This window comes from Opisthocomus hoazin, chromosome 8, assembly GCF_030867145.1.
Source record: "Opisthocomus hoazin isolate bOpiHoa1 chromosome 8, bOpiHoa1.hap1, whole genome shotgun sequence".
Classification (NCBI taxonomy): Eukaryota; Metazoa; Chordata; class Aves; order Opisthocomiformes; family Opisthocomidae; genus Opisthocomus; species Opisthocomus hoazin.
This window is the reverse complement of record NC_134421.1, coordinates 12,998,333-13,015,379: the sequence shown is the minus strand read 5'-3', so window position 1 is coordinate 13,015,379 and position 17,047 is coordinate 12,998,333. Positions and strand designations below refer to the sequence as shown.

The 17,047-nt window shown below is 44.9% G+C and overlaps 1 protein-coding gene across 2 annotated transcripts in view; it reads right to left on the bottom strand.

Annotated features, from left to right (window-relative positions):
* Window positions 1-15,431, bottom strand: part of CRY1 (cryptochrome circadian regulator 1) — a 40,683-nt gene extending 25,252 nt beyond the window's left edge. For both annotated transcript variants that reach the window (XM_075428041.1, XM_075428042.1), the window contains exon 1: window positions 14,920-15,431. In XM_075428041.1, coding sequence (XP_075284156.1) covers window positions 14,920-15,077 — 158 coding nt within the window. In that variant the 5' untranslated portion in view covers window positions 15,078-15,431. The remainder of the gene's footprint in view (window positions 1-14,919) is intronic.
* Between the last annotated feature and the right edge of the window lie 1,616 nt (window positions 15,432-17,047).

The following is a 17,047-nucleotide window of genomic DNA, read 5'->3' as shown; positions in this document are numbered from 1 at the left end:
AGAATCAAATTACAAAACTAGAGTGACTTGAGGGTACAGACATGCTCATATTTATATAAATTTAAAACTCCTCATTCTCTTGTAACCCAGTACTCTTATTTAAATGTGCAGCTCATAAGGCTTGATGTAATTAAACCAGAGCTGGCCTGCTTTATAAAATAGTTCAGCCACACTATTCTCGGCAATCTAAGCTGTCCATGACAAAGTAACAGCAATGGCTCATTTCAAAAGAGCAAGCACGATATGAGCACTATAACAAGACAGCCTTGCAATCCGATTCCAAAGGACAAATTTTATACTGTCCCTCATTTACTCTAACAAAACCCTTTAGTTTCCTTAGATCGAAGTGACCTTTTTAAGGTTTTAATTACTGCTAATAAGATTTTGCACAGTTTTATGTTTCCCAGAAATGAAACACTGTGTAAAATTAATATATTTCTTAATGACACTGTATGAATTGCAAGTCCTTAAGGTATAACTCCATCGTCTCTGGCTTCCACATCAGAAAAATCTATTAAACTACTGGAGGAGAACTAAGGATAGAGTTGAAATCTTCTTAGCAAGCACAGAAATTGGTAGAAAGTTCGGAAAACAGAAAAAACCCTGAAGCTATTCCTGAAAATCTTAATTAAAACTGACTGGATTTCATCTCTGTGGTGCTCACCTTATGGTGGTCAGACATTCAGCATTATCCTAACTTTCCATTGCTACTCTTATGAATCAAGAGGGCCAAAATTTTCTGAACTGGTCTTTCAACACACAAGTTAGTCATCAACATCTGAATACAAGGTAAACACAAACAAACTGTGTTCATGTTTTTGAGTAATGATCATGCAGAAAGAATCAACATTTAAAAAAACAAAAACAAACAACTTTAAAACATCCAAATAACTGAAACACAGCTTTGTTTATTAAGCTGCATAAATCCAGAAAAACTACACTTTGTCCCAAACTTTCTTAACGTATGAGTAGACTAATGGAGGTACTGATTCCCTACATGCTGCAGAGGCCTTGCATCTCAAAGTCTGAAGAACGTCAAGAACTGACGAAAGAGATGCACGGAGCTCAGTAACGTAAGCCCTGGTAAACAAAACTGAAATATAGCCCAAGACATAATAGATGGACAAAAAACAAATAACCTCTAGATAAACATGCTATCTTCATCTGCCACAAGTGCAGCAGTTCACTGCAATACTGAAGGTCAGGACCAACAGAAAGTACCTCAACGCGAAGCAAATAAAGTAACCTTGACAATTTACACAGTACAGTTAAGTGGAACATTCTGACAACTAAAAAACGATAATTATTTCTGCAGAAGTGATAGTAGTTTAGATCAAGAAGTCTCCATCTGGACAGCTGAATGGCCAGATGGAGATCAGTGACAAGTGGTGTCCCTCAGGGGTCTGCATGGGGACCAGTACTGTTTAACATCTTTATCAAGGCCATAAACAGCAGGATCAAGTGCACCTTCAGCAAGATTGCAGATGACACCAAGATGAGTGGTGCGGTTGACACACCAGAAGGACAGGATGCCATCCAGAGGGACCTGGACAGGCTTAAGAAGTAGGCCCATGTGAACCTGTTGGGGTTCAACAAGGCCAAGTGCAGGGGTAAGGGCAACCCCCAGTATCAATACAGGCTGGCGGACGAAGAGACTGAGAGCAGCCCTGCCAAGAAGGACTTGGGGTTACTGGTGGATGAAAAGCTGGACATGACCCAACAGTGTGTGCTCACAGTCCAGAAGACCAACTGTACCCTGGGTTGCATCAAAAGCAGCATGGCCAGCAGGTCGAGAGAGGTGACTCTGCCCCTCTACCCCGCTCTGGTGAGACCACACCTGGAGTCCTGCGTCCAGCTCTGGAGCCCTCAACACAAGAAGGACACGGAGCTGTTGAAGCGGGTCCAGAGGAGGGCCACAGAAATAACCAGAGGGCTGGAACACCTTTCCTGTGAGGAAAGGCTGAGAGAGCTGGGGCTGTTCAGCCTGGAGAAGAGAAGGCTGGGGGGAGACCTTACAGCAGCCTTCCAGTACCTGAAGGGGGCTTATAAGAAAGATGGGGACAAATTTTTTAGCAGGGCCTGTTGTAACAGAACAAGGGGTAATGGTTTTAAGGTAAAAGAGGGTAGATTTAGACTAGCTATAAAGGAAAAATTTTTTTATGATAAGGGTGGTGAAACACTGGCACAGGTTGCCCAGAGAGGCAGTGGATGCCCCATCCCTGGAAACATTCAGGGTCAGGTTGGATGGGGCTCTGAGCAACCTGATCTAGGTGAAGATGTCCCTGCTCACTGCAGGAGGGGTGGATTGGATAACCTTTAAAAGTCCCTTCTAACCACAACTATTCTATGACTCTCAGAATTGTTTTATGAAGAATGAAACCTTTAATAACTATATTTTAATATTTTCCTCATTTTCCCTGTTTACCTATTCCTTTCAGAAGACAGGAAGGATTTTCCAAAATTCACTCCCTGAACACCAGTCACAGGTGGGGTTTTTATTAGTTTGACTGTTGAAAGAATAAAGGTAGCAACAGGAAAACATCATCCTATGCAGGATCACTTTATTTTTTCCAGTTTGCTTGTGTCAAGATAAGAAGTAACAGCAAGGCAGAAGATGCAGACAGGAACACTGACAATTTAAAGAAGAAGAAAAAGGGAAAAAGGGGAGCGGGGGGGACACCAAGCCCACCTTGGTGAGAGTGGATAAACTTTGTTTGAGACAAAGCAGTTAAAATAAGGGCAGTTGAATACTAAGACAAACTGCTCGCATTCCAGAAAAGAGATACTATTACGAAAGAAGTTGTTCTGTTTTTAACTCTGAAGTTATTTCTATAGACAAAAAATATAGCGAAGCATTTGTAGGCTCTGCACTGTGGAAACTGCATCACCATTGATAAGTATTTTTGTTATGCAGAACCTTCAAGCATTAAGAGATGTTCCCCACTAGAGGTCAAACGGAAGAAAAATAAACCTTACTTGCTTTAATCCCCATACGTTCAACATCAAGGGGCAACACGACAGAGGGGAAAAAAGAAAAAAAAATGGGTGGGAGGAAGGCAGGAGGAGTCTAGAAAGTCTGCAGCTTTCATTGCTGCATGTCTCACAACCCAATCATTTCCTTATACCATTTGCAAGAAGAACATTTCAATATGAATCAACAAAAATAGTTTCCTAAAGTAGGTCGTTGCTGCAGCAACCAGGCGGCTGTTTGGACTACTCCCTGCCACAATGACCTACTTTTCCAGTTATATGTAACCATTCTAGTAGGAGCCCAATTCCTCCTTCCCCTCCGAGCGGATTCCCGTACCACGGCCGAACTTTATTCCTAACTGGGACAGAGAATGACTTTGAGCAGGTACAAGCAGCGGGTCGGTTCCACTCCTCCGTGTCGTATTTAGAAGTGTTGGCTGCTAAAGGTTAAATGAAACCTAGTATGCGCTCAGAGATCAAAAAGTACCAAGCCAATGTTCAAAACTGGAGGAGCTGATAAAAAATAGACAGGGAAGGTGTCAAAGCAAACAGCAGCTCGTGAACAATGTGTCCCCTGCCAGAGTCAACAGCTGGCATCAAGCTTGGGCACAAACAGGCTGCTTCCAAGCACAAGCTAACGGAGATAATCCTTTGTTACAGGTCTAAATCTGCATAAAAGAAAAACCCTCATGAACGACAGGTAAAGCTAACATCTACTTTTTTTAAGTTTTTAAACCCTATTTAACACTGCACGGATGGTGGAGTGGGGACATAGAAAGATACCACGGCAATCCAGGAAGTAACGTTGATGATTACTTGATTTCCTGTTTACTGTTGCTGTCAATGACCATTAACCTTCTGACAAAGGAAAGAAGATCACCAGTGCAACTTTTCATTGAACTGTATCTCAGCCTCATGAAGGAAATAAGGATTGTATCTGTAGAAATCAGCCTGCAAGGCTTTAAACAATCACACTGACTTGTACATAGGTATTTTTTGATCAATTCATGCAAGCCCCAAGTTCAAAAGGCAAAATTTAAGAGGCAAGCACAAGAGACTAACATTGCCAAGCAAAAGACAACTCCTTCCACCACAGAGTACATCCTAATTAAAACTTGAGTTAGCAGAAAGATTCTGACATACACAGCTCACACTATGCAAGCAAAACCAAAACACACACAGCAAAGCTCTCCAAAGCTCACTTTACCTTAAGTCTTCTTAGAACTTGTAAGCTCAGCAGGAAAAATACTGGAAGTGATGACAATACGGTACTGCAAGTGGAAAAGTTTGAGATTTCTCCCACTCTTTCACTTGAGAACAAATCATAGATAATGAGGTAATTACTCTTGCAAATCATACTCTTCAAACAGAACAGCAAAAAAAACCCCAGAACTAAAAAATATTTTTACTTTGCGCTTGACAAGCCACAGAGCAGCAACTGCCAAGACGGGATTCTGTAAGAAAGATGGACGAGTAGAAAAAAAAAATCAGAAAGGTTGCCGCTGCAAGAGCAACATCTGATCACTAGTAACACTTTTCAGTTTGAAAGCATGACCTCCAGTGCCAGAAACATAAGCTCCATTGTGCTGTCTCATATGGAAGTAGTAAAGAACTGGAGTAAAGCTTTCAGTAAATGCAGCATTGAAGAACTTTTCTTTGGCAAACTAACACAATGTTTCAGAGCTGGCACTGAAAAAGTGAGGTTGGTGGAGCTGCATTTGAAAGAATGCAGAAAGCCAAAATCTAAAATATAAAAATAGGAAGATCCACATTATCCCCACAAACCCATTATTTTCATCATGGTTTAGAAGAAAAAAACCACTACTGCTGAAACAAAGTATTTCTCACTAGTAAATTTATTCGCATCTAGCTTACAGAAAGAAAATTCCAATCCAATGAAAAAATCCCGCTCACTGAAAACCACCACGACTATATGAACAAAACTAATCTTTACACAGATCTCCTCAGATTATGAAAGCCTTAAAATAAAAGGGGGAAATGTACCACAATTAAAGCTGAACTATCAGTATCACAGCAATTTACAAATTTTTCCTTTGTCATAAAGTGAAGCAACTACATCTTAGCAGATGTTCACAGCTCATATCTGTTGAAGAGCATGTTAGAGGAAAGAAAATGAAAAAGTCACTCATAACAAGTCACTTAAACCCTGTGAATGCTTCTTTCAGATATACCCCATAATAGCAGTAAACAGCAAACAGCTATGTTGTCTAAAAAGAAACACAGGTAAAGCACAGTAAACTAGAGCTTACTAAGCATGTCATCTACTGAAAAATAATGATGGAAAGTCACAGGAATTATCCCTAGGCAACTCAAATAAACAATTCAGATGACATACTTTGCTTGATCACCCTCATTAAGACTTGGATAGTTTCAACTTCTTCATAGATTCATAGAATGCTTTGGGTTGGAAGGGACCTTTAAAGGTCATCTAACCCAAGCCTCCTGCAGTAAGCAGGGACATCTTCCACTAGACCAGGTTGCTCAGAGCCCCATCCAACTTGGCCTTGAATGTTTCCAGGGATGGGGCCTCCACTACCTCTCTGAGCATCCTGCTCCAGTGTTTTACCACCCTCATTGGAAAAAATACCTTCCTTACATCCAGTTTAAATCTACCCTCCCTTAGTCTAAAGCCATTACCCCTTGTCCTGTTGCAACAAGCTCTGCTGAAAATATTTTCTCCATCCTTCCTGTAGGCCCCCTTCAGGTACCGGAAGGCTGCTGTAAGGTCTCCCCCCAGCCTTCTCTTCTCCAGGCTGAACAGCCCTAACTTTCTCAGCCTGTCCTCATAGGAGAGGTGCTCCAGCCTTCGGATCATCTTTGTGGCCCTCCTCTGGACCCGCTCCAACAGCTCCATGTCCTTCTTGTGTTGAGGGCTCCAGAGCTGGACGCAGGACTCCAGGTGTGGTTTCGCCAGAGCGGGGTAGAGGGGCAGAATCACCTCCCTCAACCTACTGGGCCACCTGATGCAGCCCAGGGTACAGCTGGCCTTCTGGGCTGTGAGTGCACTTTGGTGGCTCATTTCCAGTTTTTCATCCACCAGTAACCTCAAGTCCTTCTTGGCAGCGCTGCTCTCACTCCCTTCATCCCCCAGCCTGTACTGACACCAGAGGTTGCCCCGACCCACATGCAGGACCTTGCACTTGGCCTTGTTGAACCCCATAAGGTTCACATGGGCCCACTTCTCAAGCTTGTTCAGGTCCCTCTGGATGGCATCCCATTCTTTTGGCATGTCAGCTGCATCTCTCATCTTGGTGTCATCTGCAAACTTGTTGAGGGTACACACGATCTTGCTAAGTCATTGATGAAAATAGTAAACAGCACTGGTCCCAGTAGAGACCCCCTGAGGGACACCACTTGTCACCAGTGTCCATTTGGACATCAAGTTCACTAACAGCAAGACTTACAAAACAAAGAACAAAACCAGAATGCAACCTCCTCCCCAATCAAAGACTTTTCTGAAATCTAGATGGCAAAAATTAATCTGTAGAATGTTTTGTTTTAAATGCATATCTCAGTTTTACAGATGTGCAGTTATGCCTCTCCCACGAGAGGGGAATAAGGCAAACAATATCAGGCAATCTCTGCTAAAAGCTGCGTTGTTCTCTTTTTCTGCTTTAAGACTCCTAGAAAGAATGAGTTTGCTTATTCTCAAGAATGTGAAATATGAAGAATAGGAGAAAAAAAAAAAATCACTTGGTGCCACAGAATTTACAGACAATTTCAGCTCAGAGGAAACTCACAAGAGAACATAGGAAAGAAAAAAATTACTCTGTTCTTCAATTACTCTTATGTATTAGAAATCAAATCATTAACTATTTTCAGTGCCAGCTGCTCTACACAACGGAGTCTCACAATTCTCTGTACACTTCTCCAGTACTTCAGAACTGCACAGATTGCAAAACCGAGACAAAGCTTGCCGTGGTGCTCTATATCCGTAGAGCGCACCAAAATTGTAACCATGCAGACCACGATGATGTTTTACAAGCTATACAAGGCACAAAGTAACAAGCAGCTTCCATGAAGGAATTGCCTATTTACTCACTCATTTTTCTAATGAAAGTTACACTCCTGTTTCTGTTTTTTCAGTCATTATTTTGTCCCTCTCAATTGCAGCCCAGTTTACCCTTTACCCACAAGATAAGTAGAATATTGGCATTAAGAGAAAAAAAAAAAAATCTGCAAGTGCAGAACTCCACAGGTTCCCTACTATAAACAGTAAAGCATTTCCTAGGTCATGGATTCCACACTTTGGATAGATAACAGATACAAAAATCCAAGTTCTCCTTAAAGGAGTTGTTCCCAAATAGCCTGTGCTGTAGATCTTTCATTTCCATCACTGAAGAATCAATAACAACATTTATTCATACTTCACAACTTCCCCATTTGAGCTTAAACAGATTTTTTTAACCTTTCTGATTTTCATTTTCAAAGGACAGGAGTTTGCGCTCTGAAAGAAATCAACTCAGCATGCCAGAATTTTGTAGCCTTTACTCTTCACGTCTGTGCAAGAGTCACAAACATAGTAATGTTAAAAAAAAAAAAAAAAGGAATGCATGTGGCTGAACAGGAAAGGTAATGCTTTCCACAAATCAAGAAACACTGAGATAAAGTAAGTTTTAAAAGCAGGCCCAGAAAATTTCTCTAGTTTAGCTGCAGGAGGAAGCAATGCGTAACAAAAGCTCATGTGCACATGACATCACGTCTGTCAACACAGAAGTTAGACCTGCAGGACACATCCTGACGAGTCTTCAACTGGAAGAAATCCCTCCCATCTCCAATAATCTGAACAGGTTCCATCCTATTGTAAGGAACTTGTTGCGGCAGCACATTTCAAAGAGATTATGAGCAACAGTTTGATACCTGAATTTACTTCTGAAACCCCGAGTAATATCTAATTCTTATTTCCTACCCAGGTTTACCAATATAGACTTTCAGACCTTTCCAATACTAATGCAATTTTTAATATAAAAGTATCAAAGTACAACATCTGAGAAAAATAAAAACGCGTATTTGAGGAAGCTCTGTAGGCTGCAGCTCAGCTACTGTCAACACAAATGCTAACAAAGCTCATGTGTTAATTTTAAATACTATCTCGCCATTAGTAACTGATATGCTCTCAGATTCACAACTGTTTCCAAAGTGTAGCTGTACATGTAGACTTTTGCCACAACTGTCTCCATTTACACACTTGAAACAGAACATGGCAATATTGACCTGTTTTCCCCAGTCCTTTCCAGTTTATCCTTCACCTCCACTAAAGCTTTATTCCTGCAGAAAGAAACATTTACTACATACACAAAACTCCAAAGCAGTGAAACCAAATACTTAATGGTGACCTGAAAAACATATAGAGGCTTCGGGGTTAGAAGAACACTGCAAATCTAGTTCAGTGGTTGACCTAGACTGCAAAGAACTTGAAAGCCAGAAGTATACAGAAGCACACATACTAACCTTGCTCCACGCTTTGAGTTCTGAAAAATTTAAGCAAAGTGTATTGCACCAAAATACTACAAAGTTTTTGCCCCAGGAATCAAATCCAGTACTTTCCTAGAGGTAACCAAAGGCACGGCTATTAAACCTACTAAAATGTGATATGCAAATTACTAAGCTTATAAAACACAAAGCCACACACTCCCACACTACTTACACAACCAAGTCATGCTCAGGCTGACTTTTGCCTTTTTAGGTCACTGTGGGGAGGTCATAAAACGCCCTACAGTGAAGAGTTCCTTTCAATACACAAACTAATACATCACAGACTGTAGTGTAACTTCCACACTGAAAAAATGGCTGACTCTGCTGGCAGCTTGACCTTCCTCCTATCACAGGTTATATAACTAACCTGAAAACCTGCCAGGCACTCACCGAGAGAGCACGGAAAAGAATCACTTTTCTTGGAAATAAAGGCTTCCATGCTGCAGATAAACTGACAGAAACTAAGAAGTTCAGGTGGTGTAATAATAAAGAGCTTTTTCTGCAATATTTGCAGAATAAAGTATGTTTAAAGAGTGGTTTCCACTGGTAGGAATGAAGACATTTTCATAAACTGCAGGAAAAAGGCCAAAAGAGGATGATATTATATTAAATAATTTGCTTTGAAGAACTGATGCAGAATTCATTGACACTGCCACATACTGATCAGCTGGGAGAAAAAAAATTTCTGTATTCTTGACTGCCTAAAAAAGCTGCTTTTGTGTTCATCACAGACAGTGATTGCTGGGGGTTACCACCCTCTCCTTTTATGACCAGAGAAGGTACCACCACAAGCTGTGGACAGATTACCTTCCCCTGTTCAAATAAATAATGTGATCTATAGATACTCGGGTAAAATGAAACAGAGAAGGAAGACTGAAATCATCCTACGGAGTTGTATCAAGACTGCATTTGTCCCTCGATACTCAAAGTCCACATGCTACTCTTACATACCAAGAACACTACCTGGATCTTCTCTTGATAGCCACAAACCTGGAGATAAGTAACATAAAACCAGGTCTCTAAAATCTCAAAATTTCTTAACCTGAGGAATTAGATTCCTTCGAGACCAATCCTGTAGTCAACAGGCAAACTGTATAAATGCTTACTGAAATTCTTCTGGCTACTCGGAAAAAGCAACTTCTTGAACACTTTGTATAAAATTGGATTTGCCGTACCACCTGCTCTCTCCAGACCAGACAGTGCAGAGTTCTTGTTCAATTTAATAAGAGTTACATTACAGAATCTGGCAATACAAGATCATATACCAAAATAAGCAAACAAGCATAGCGTAATTTCTCAGCTGGCAGAGTTATTTCTCACATTCTGACAGTTTGACAAAAAATAAATCAGGCCTTTCCCTTAACACAGTAAAAAGGCCAATACTTATTTTCAACAATATAACTTCAAAGGGTGTCAACAAATGGCAAGCCACAGAAGAAACCAATAATCACCTTCCAAAAAACACCCAGTGGTTACTACACACCGGAGCAACGCAGGCCACAGTTATATGGCCATTTTAATCTGGAACAAATCCACACTGCCGCTGAAAGAAATGGTGCCTGCCCCTCCCGCTCTCACCTTTGCACTGCTACTACCACAACCACTTCGCTGCCACAATCTACCACAGAGCTAATCCCATCAATGCTAGTAACTACTCTCTTTCGGACAGGTTGATGAGCTAACCTGGCTCAACACAGGGCTGTGTGCTGTCACGAAAGGGTGGAACCACCTCTTTCATCAACACTGCAAGATTAAAACCATGAGGACAGACGTCAGCGCGGTTCGGTGACGTACTCTGTAAATCACAGGACTAGATCATATAACACAATCAACTACAGAGGGAATCGCTGAACTGTGGGCACTTTCGGGGTAGACAGGGCTTTCTGTGAAGGAGGACAGGCGGGCAGCCTCGGTGCGTGGCACTGGGAGGCTTCTCCAACCTAACCATCTGCACCACAGACCTCCCGTCAGAACACGCAGCTTCTGAAAACAAGTTACCACTCCTCAATAACAGATATTGAAATTCACACACTAATCACTCAATCTAGTGGGCTGGCTGGACAAAAGTGCTCCAAGTTGTGCACTGAGCTAGAGCTGACGCCACTCATTAAAAGGCGTGACGGGTATGCCTGGAACACAGCACAGAAATACCGAAGGTCCCCTGCGGACCTGTTCCACCCTGGCCATAGCAGCGGAGTTCAGCACATGCTGCCTGCCCTGAAAAAGAAACCCCAAAGTATATACGGAGTAGATACGAAACTAATCTTACTCCCAAACCTGATGTATGCCTGGCTTTGTAACTGCAAAACCCAGAGCCTTGTCTCTATTTAGACATTAGATGATTTGCTTGATGTTCAATATTTCATAAATCAAATAGATTTTCATCCTAAGTGCTACACCATGAAAACAAAATTAAAGGGATGTTTTTAGCAGGGAAGTCAATTATTTTGGTGCACTCCTTTTTACGTATCAAGCATGTCACCAAAATTAACAAAGTATAATACACAAATTTTTCCTGCCTGAATTACGGATGTGTTATCGTTTAAAACTCAAATCACTCATAGGACCATTCTGTTGACAAACTTTTTTTTCACCAATCCCACATCCAATAGACAGGTGTCTATAGGGCAAAACATTACCTACATAACCTGAAACGATAAGCACATTTTCGCAACCAGATGCACAGAATAGCAAAATCTAACATGTTACAGAAGGACGTCTAGGTATTATTTTCTCAAAACAAGCTCCCGTTTCCATGAATTGCAGAGATTGTCCTGGAAATGAAACTTTTTTTTTTTGCTCAGGTTTTTCATTTTTAATATGCTGTGAGGTAGGAGTATTAAAAAACCCACATCTTTTCTTTCTCCTAAATCAACAGGACTATCTGCAATAACAACAGCAGCTAACTTCACAGGATGTTGAACACATCAATATTCTCACAAAATCTACCAGATATACAACCCAAATTCTACTATTCTTATTTTAAAAGTGAAAGTTGTTCTCTTCAGGAATGATTCAAAAAAGAAATACAAGGATTGGCAAGATTAGAATACCCATCTTTTTAAATTCATTGCTGCGTGACAGTCTCTTAACCAGCATATCAAAAACATACACACACACTCAAAAAGACAAACTAAAAAAAGTAAATTATTAGCCAAAGTAAATTCTTATGCAGCAACTAACGGAATGTTTGCATTTCTTTTTAAGTATTGTGATCAGCTGCCACTCTGTACTAAAAACAGAGCTAAACAAAACCCTCCGCAAAGTGACATTGCTAAACATGAGATCCCATTCTCCTTAATATGGAAAAGTCTGTGAGCACATACGAACACATTTTTTCATAAGTAGGTAATGGTTACTTGTCCAAGTACGTAAGTTACATTCTTTGCCTACTCTGTTGACACAATTAGATGCACGCTAATTCTGGTGCCAAAAGTTTAAGGGCCATTAACAAAACTTTAAGTGAGTGTTAGAGGGATCTTTCATTTAACATTTCCCTCCACCATTTCTCCAACACCTCTTACCTCACCAAATAACCTCTCTCTCACAAGCCTTTATCTGTGACCGACACTGGAAAACTCATTATATAGAAAAAAGCATGTCTCCATGGAAGCACATCTTGATTCATTTGACAGCTTGAAAGAAGGAACAATACAAAGAACCAGAACAGAACCCGAAAAAATGAAGCTAGTTGAGGAAGGCCCTGGCACTTGTTACATAGCATTCATGATTTTAAAACAGGTAGGCTGAATGCCAGGAGAAAGGAGGTCAGTAAGACCACGTGACTGCTTAGTAATTAGACTTGCTCAATAGCGCGATTACGCAAAAATATTAGTTCAAGAGTGTTACATGACTGTTTAAAGCAAAAAGTTATCCAGAAAGCACCTATGTATTGAAGACTACTATTCGCCAGATTTAAAATACCTTTTTAAAATTAACTGTAACTGGTAACTCTGCAGAGGGGCAGTATTACTTCCAACAAGAAACTAAACCTCCTGGTTTCTCGTACTCTTGCACCATTTTTCCTCAAGTCCATTGTGTTAGTCATACTTTGAACTCTTGACAGACAAGAGTTTCACCCAGGGCATTAGGACCATAAACTCACCAGAATATATACTCTTGGTGTCAATCAGCTCAAAGAAAGGATTGCTGTAAATTCAATAGAAGATTAAATTTGACTCATGTTCCAAATGCTGCAGGGCTTCTGCTCCTAATCTCACATGAAGTATTTTTTAATACTACAACACCCTACTCCACAGGCATGTTAGCAAGGATCTTGCTTACAGTCATCAAGTGACCAAAGAGATAAAACACTTCATTATTAACTGCAAGTCCCAACTGTGACTGGCAAACCAAAAAACTGCATCATAATTCTCATGTATGTGTACTGTGAATGTATGTGTTACCACTAGTTAAAAATAGCTAATTAAAACCACTGGAATCTAAAATGGATTCATTCCAAACTAGTAATTGTTCATTTAAATAAAAACCTATTCAGATCACTCTAATGAATGTACAGCTCTAGCAGAGAGTTATTCTATTAAGTCACTGTACTTTTAAACTTCAAGAAAAAAAATCTCAGAAAACCGGGCTGTGAAGGCAGTGAGATTTCCTACCCGAATCCACATGCAGCATGTGCCTGGAGAGTATCTGAGTCCCAGGAGGTTGCCTGCAGTGCTTTGGATAGGGGAGTTGTAATTTACCCTTCTTCTGGGAGATCTTTGCTAGGGGGGAATGGGACATGGAGAGCAGCTCACAAAAACAAAGGACTACAAGAAGAATGCTCCTCTTCATAAAATAAATAAAACCCACATCAACAAAACCTCAGCCCCTCTAAACAGCAACTAGAAAAAAAGATGGGTTTTCTTCAAATGCAAAATGCAGTGCAGGGACTACCTGTCTTTTAGAACACCGAGAACACTTAAAGTAAACCGACCATCAAATGCATCACACGCAGACATACTCAAGGACTGTATTAGCTAACGATCATATTAAATAGTCGTCGAAGAGCCAGGGCAGTAGCACTGAAGACGTGAACTTTCTTTTGCTAGAGCCAAAGTTCACATTTGTCTATCTTTCACTAGCTCAGAGAATACAACAGAAAAGAGTTTAGCATTTTAATTGCAAAACACATTAAGAATACTCCATAGGTTTCCAAGACCTGTGATTTCCTTAACACTTAAACTTGCGCCAATTACCTGCGTTCTTTAAAAACTTTGGTTGTTCATACTTCACCCACAAAACTAAGACCTCTAAGCTTTCTTTATAAAGTTAAGGGGTTTTGAGTAACAAATCCTATCCCTTTCAAAACAAACAAACAAAAAATAGAGCTTCTAGAAAAGAAATGTACATCATAAATCCCTCAGATAAGAGTAATAATTGTTAAGATACTTGCCTTAAGTGGCATGAAAATTGTTTTTCTCAGTGAAAATGGAACAACCATCAAGTTAAAGTTCACAGAAGGCATTTTTAATATTTCTGTATTGTGAAAATCAGAAATAGGACCATAAGGAAAACGTCTCAAAATTTTATTGGGGGGGGAGGGGGCAAACCAACAAACTCCAAAGGCAAGTTACCTTACTGGTAAAGTATTTAATGACTGGGATAAAAATTATTAAATCTGAAAGAGTTAATCCTTGAAGTGAGGTAAACTGAACTGAAACCCAGAGTATCTCAACTTCGCCATTCTTCTATGATGTAGTGTTAAGCCAAGTTTCACTGTGCTCATTCCATAACTAGACAGCTCTTCTCAGCACCCCAGCCTGGGCAGGCTAAGCTCACGAGCGTTTCAGGTTCCTGACAGTGGACAGACAGCCGATACGGGAACTCTACTGCACTACCAACCCTTTCCAAGGGGTAACAACTCTCAGATTCCTAGTGATGTTCTCACTAACCTCACAAGGTAAGTGCGCACAGGTGTCCCATTAACCTCTGCCTTATTCTGGTGCACATTCAGCACGGAAGCGTCAGTCCCAACTCCATAGTAAAGTTCATTTTCGCATCAGACAGGACCACACCTGGCTTGCAGGTGTAGGCACAGATCTGCACGGTCCGGAAAGGGACACGACATGCCCTTCCCTGCAGGACCGCGACTCGGAGAATCTGCTTCGGAACCCCCCGAGCCGCTCGTTTTCTCCCGAACGGAGCCACCCTGCGCCGGCGCGGGGTTCCCGGCACCCCGAGGTGCAGCAAACCCCCCCGGGCTGCTCCTCCCGGAACCCTTCCCCGGGATACCACAGACATCCCCCCCCCCCGCCCCGCACTCCGCCAGGGGCTTCCCCGCTTCCCCCCACTCCTCCCCCGTGGCCAGCGCAGGGGCTCTCCCCGGGCGGGCGGGCGGGCGAGGGAAGCCGGCGCAACGGGGCGGCCAGGGGAGGGGATGGCGGGGAGGCAACGCGACCGCATCCCCGCCGCGGGGCTGAGGGCCGCCCCCGCCGCCCGCCCCGCACTCACCGCCACCGGTTGATGCCCACGTTGGAGGAGCCGGCGAACCAGGGGTCCAGGATGTAGACGCAGCGGAACGTGTCGGCGCCCTGGATGCACTCCCGCAGCGCCGGGTTGTCGTGGAGCCGCAGCCCCTTGCGGAACCAGTGCACGGCGTTCACCCCCATCGCCGCCGCCGGGCCGGGGGCGCGGGCGCTCAGCGGGAACCACCGCCGCCGCCGCCCGCGGGGCTGCTCATGGCGCGGCGCCGCCGCTCGGCGCCCGGGAGAGCAACGGCGGCCGCCGGGGGTGAGCGGGGGGTCTCGCTTCGGGCGGCTCTAGGACCCGGCGGAGACGGCGAGGGCGGCCGCCCGGCGGGGACGCATCACCCCGCGGAGCCCCCCCCGCGCCGGGGAGAGCGGAGACGGAGGGAGAGCGGGAGCCGGTGGTCAGCTCCGGGGCGGCGGGCCCCGGCCCCCACTGCCCGCGGGAAGCAGCCGTCCGTGTCGCCGCCGCCTCGCCGCTCGCCCTGTGACTCTGCGCCGGGGCTCCGCCGGCCGCCCCGCCCCTCCCCGCCCCCCGCCGCCGATTGGACGGGCCCTCCCCCACGTGATCTCCGGCCCTCACGTTTCTGAAGTGTGTTTACTACCGGCGGGGGGGGGAGGGGAGGCGCGGGGCCCGGCCGGCCCCGTTCCCGCGGCGGGGCGGGGGGCAGTGGCGGCAGCGGCAGCCCGCGATCCGGGTAGGAGTCCCACCCGCCGGGGCAGCGCGAAGGCGGCGGGCCGCGGCGGGGAGAGGCGCCGGGGACGGACACCGCGGCTTCCCCCCACCACCACCCCGGCTCAGGGCGGCGGGACCCGGATGAGCACGGGGCTCCGAGGAGGCTCTCGGAGGCGCCGATTCCCCTCAGGAGGCGCCTGCGCGCACGCGCGAGAGCTGCCGCGGGCGGGAGGAGCGCGCAGCCGCCGGCGCGCGCCCGTCGACCTGTTATGTATAGCGCCCTGCGCGCGCCCGCCGCCAGGGGGCTGCGCATGCGCGGCGGCGCGGGGCTCCTCACACACGCACCCCCCCCCACCCCCCCGAGTCCGCTCAGGGCGGCCGTGGCGGGGGCCGGGACCGGAGCGGCCGATCCTACCGCAGCCCGCGGGGCAGAGGCGGGTCGCTTCCACATAAGGGATGTATAAGCGTGTGCGTGGGGAGCGCAGCCCCCGCTGAGGCGCGGGCGGGCAGGGGGCGGCGGCCGCCATCCCCCCGTGTTAGTCCTCGCACGTCTCCCCCTGCCCGAGGAGGGGGGGCGTCTCCCCGCCCGTGCTACCTCAGGGTGCACACTGGTGGTTACACAACGGAGCGCGGCCCTGCGCCGCTGCCCGCTGCCGCCCGCTGAGGCGGTGGGAGGAAAGCGGGAACGGAACCGCCGAGCCAGAGCGGGCTCGGCCCCGCAGCCTCCTCCTGCTGCTGACAGCAAGTTCTGAGCCGGCAGGATGAGTTAAAATGGTCTCTCTGGCACTGTTAGTAAAGGCGTTGTTATTAAATGGTGTATATCGCACGTCTTCTCTTTTAATTACAGAGCTCAAAGCAGCATTGGTGTGCTGCCGGCGCAGCAGGCTTCCCTGCACCTTCTCTGGTGATGGCAGTAGGCATGGCTGACCACTGGACGAGGCGTCGCGCTGACAGGACTCAGTAGAGCAATTTCGAGTCCTAACAGGGCAGTGCTAGACACAGATCCAAAAATAAACCTCCACCTGTGGATCGCAACTACAACTTACAGAGTGCGCATAGACAAGTGGGTAGCAACAGCAAGAGGGGTCTCATGAGAAATAATGTCTCTCAGGTAAAAGGCAGAGGACTCACATCAGTAGCAGTGGCCTTTCGTGAATTCCAGAATTCCAGAGCAGGACAGTACTTGTAAGAATTGTAGTCACTCTTTCTACTAAAATATTATTTTCTGCTAAGATACACAGAAAGTAAAAGCAAAGTCAACAGAGATACGCATCATGTGTTTCCCTTCACGCTTTTCTTCCCTCGCTTTGAATGATTTAATAAAATGTCATTAATGATCCAGGCCTGTTAACAGCAAAGGCCCCAGCTGTCATCAGAATCCCCTTCTATTCGGTCTTACACAAAATGTCCTTCTAAAAAGTGTGGAGGCCGCACTGTT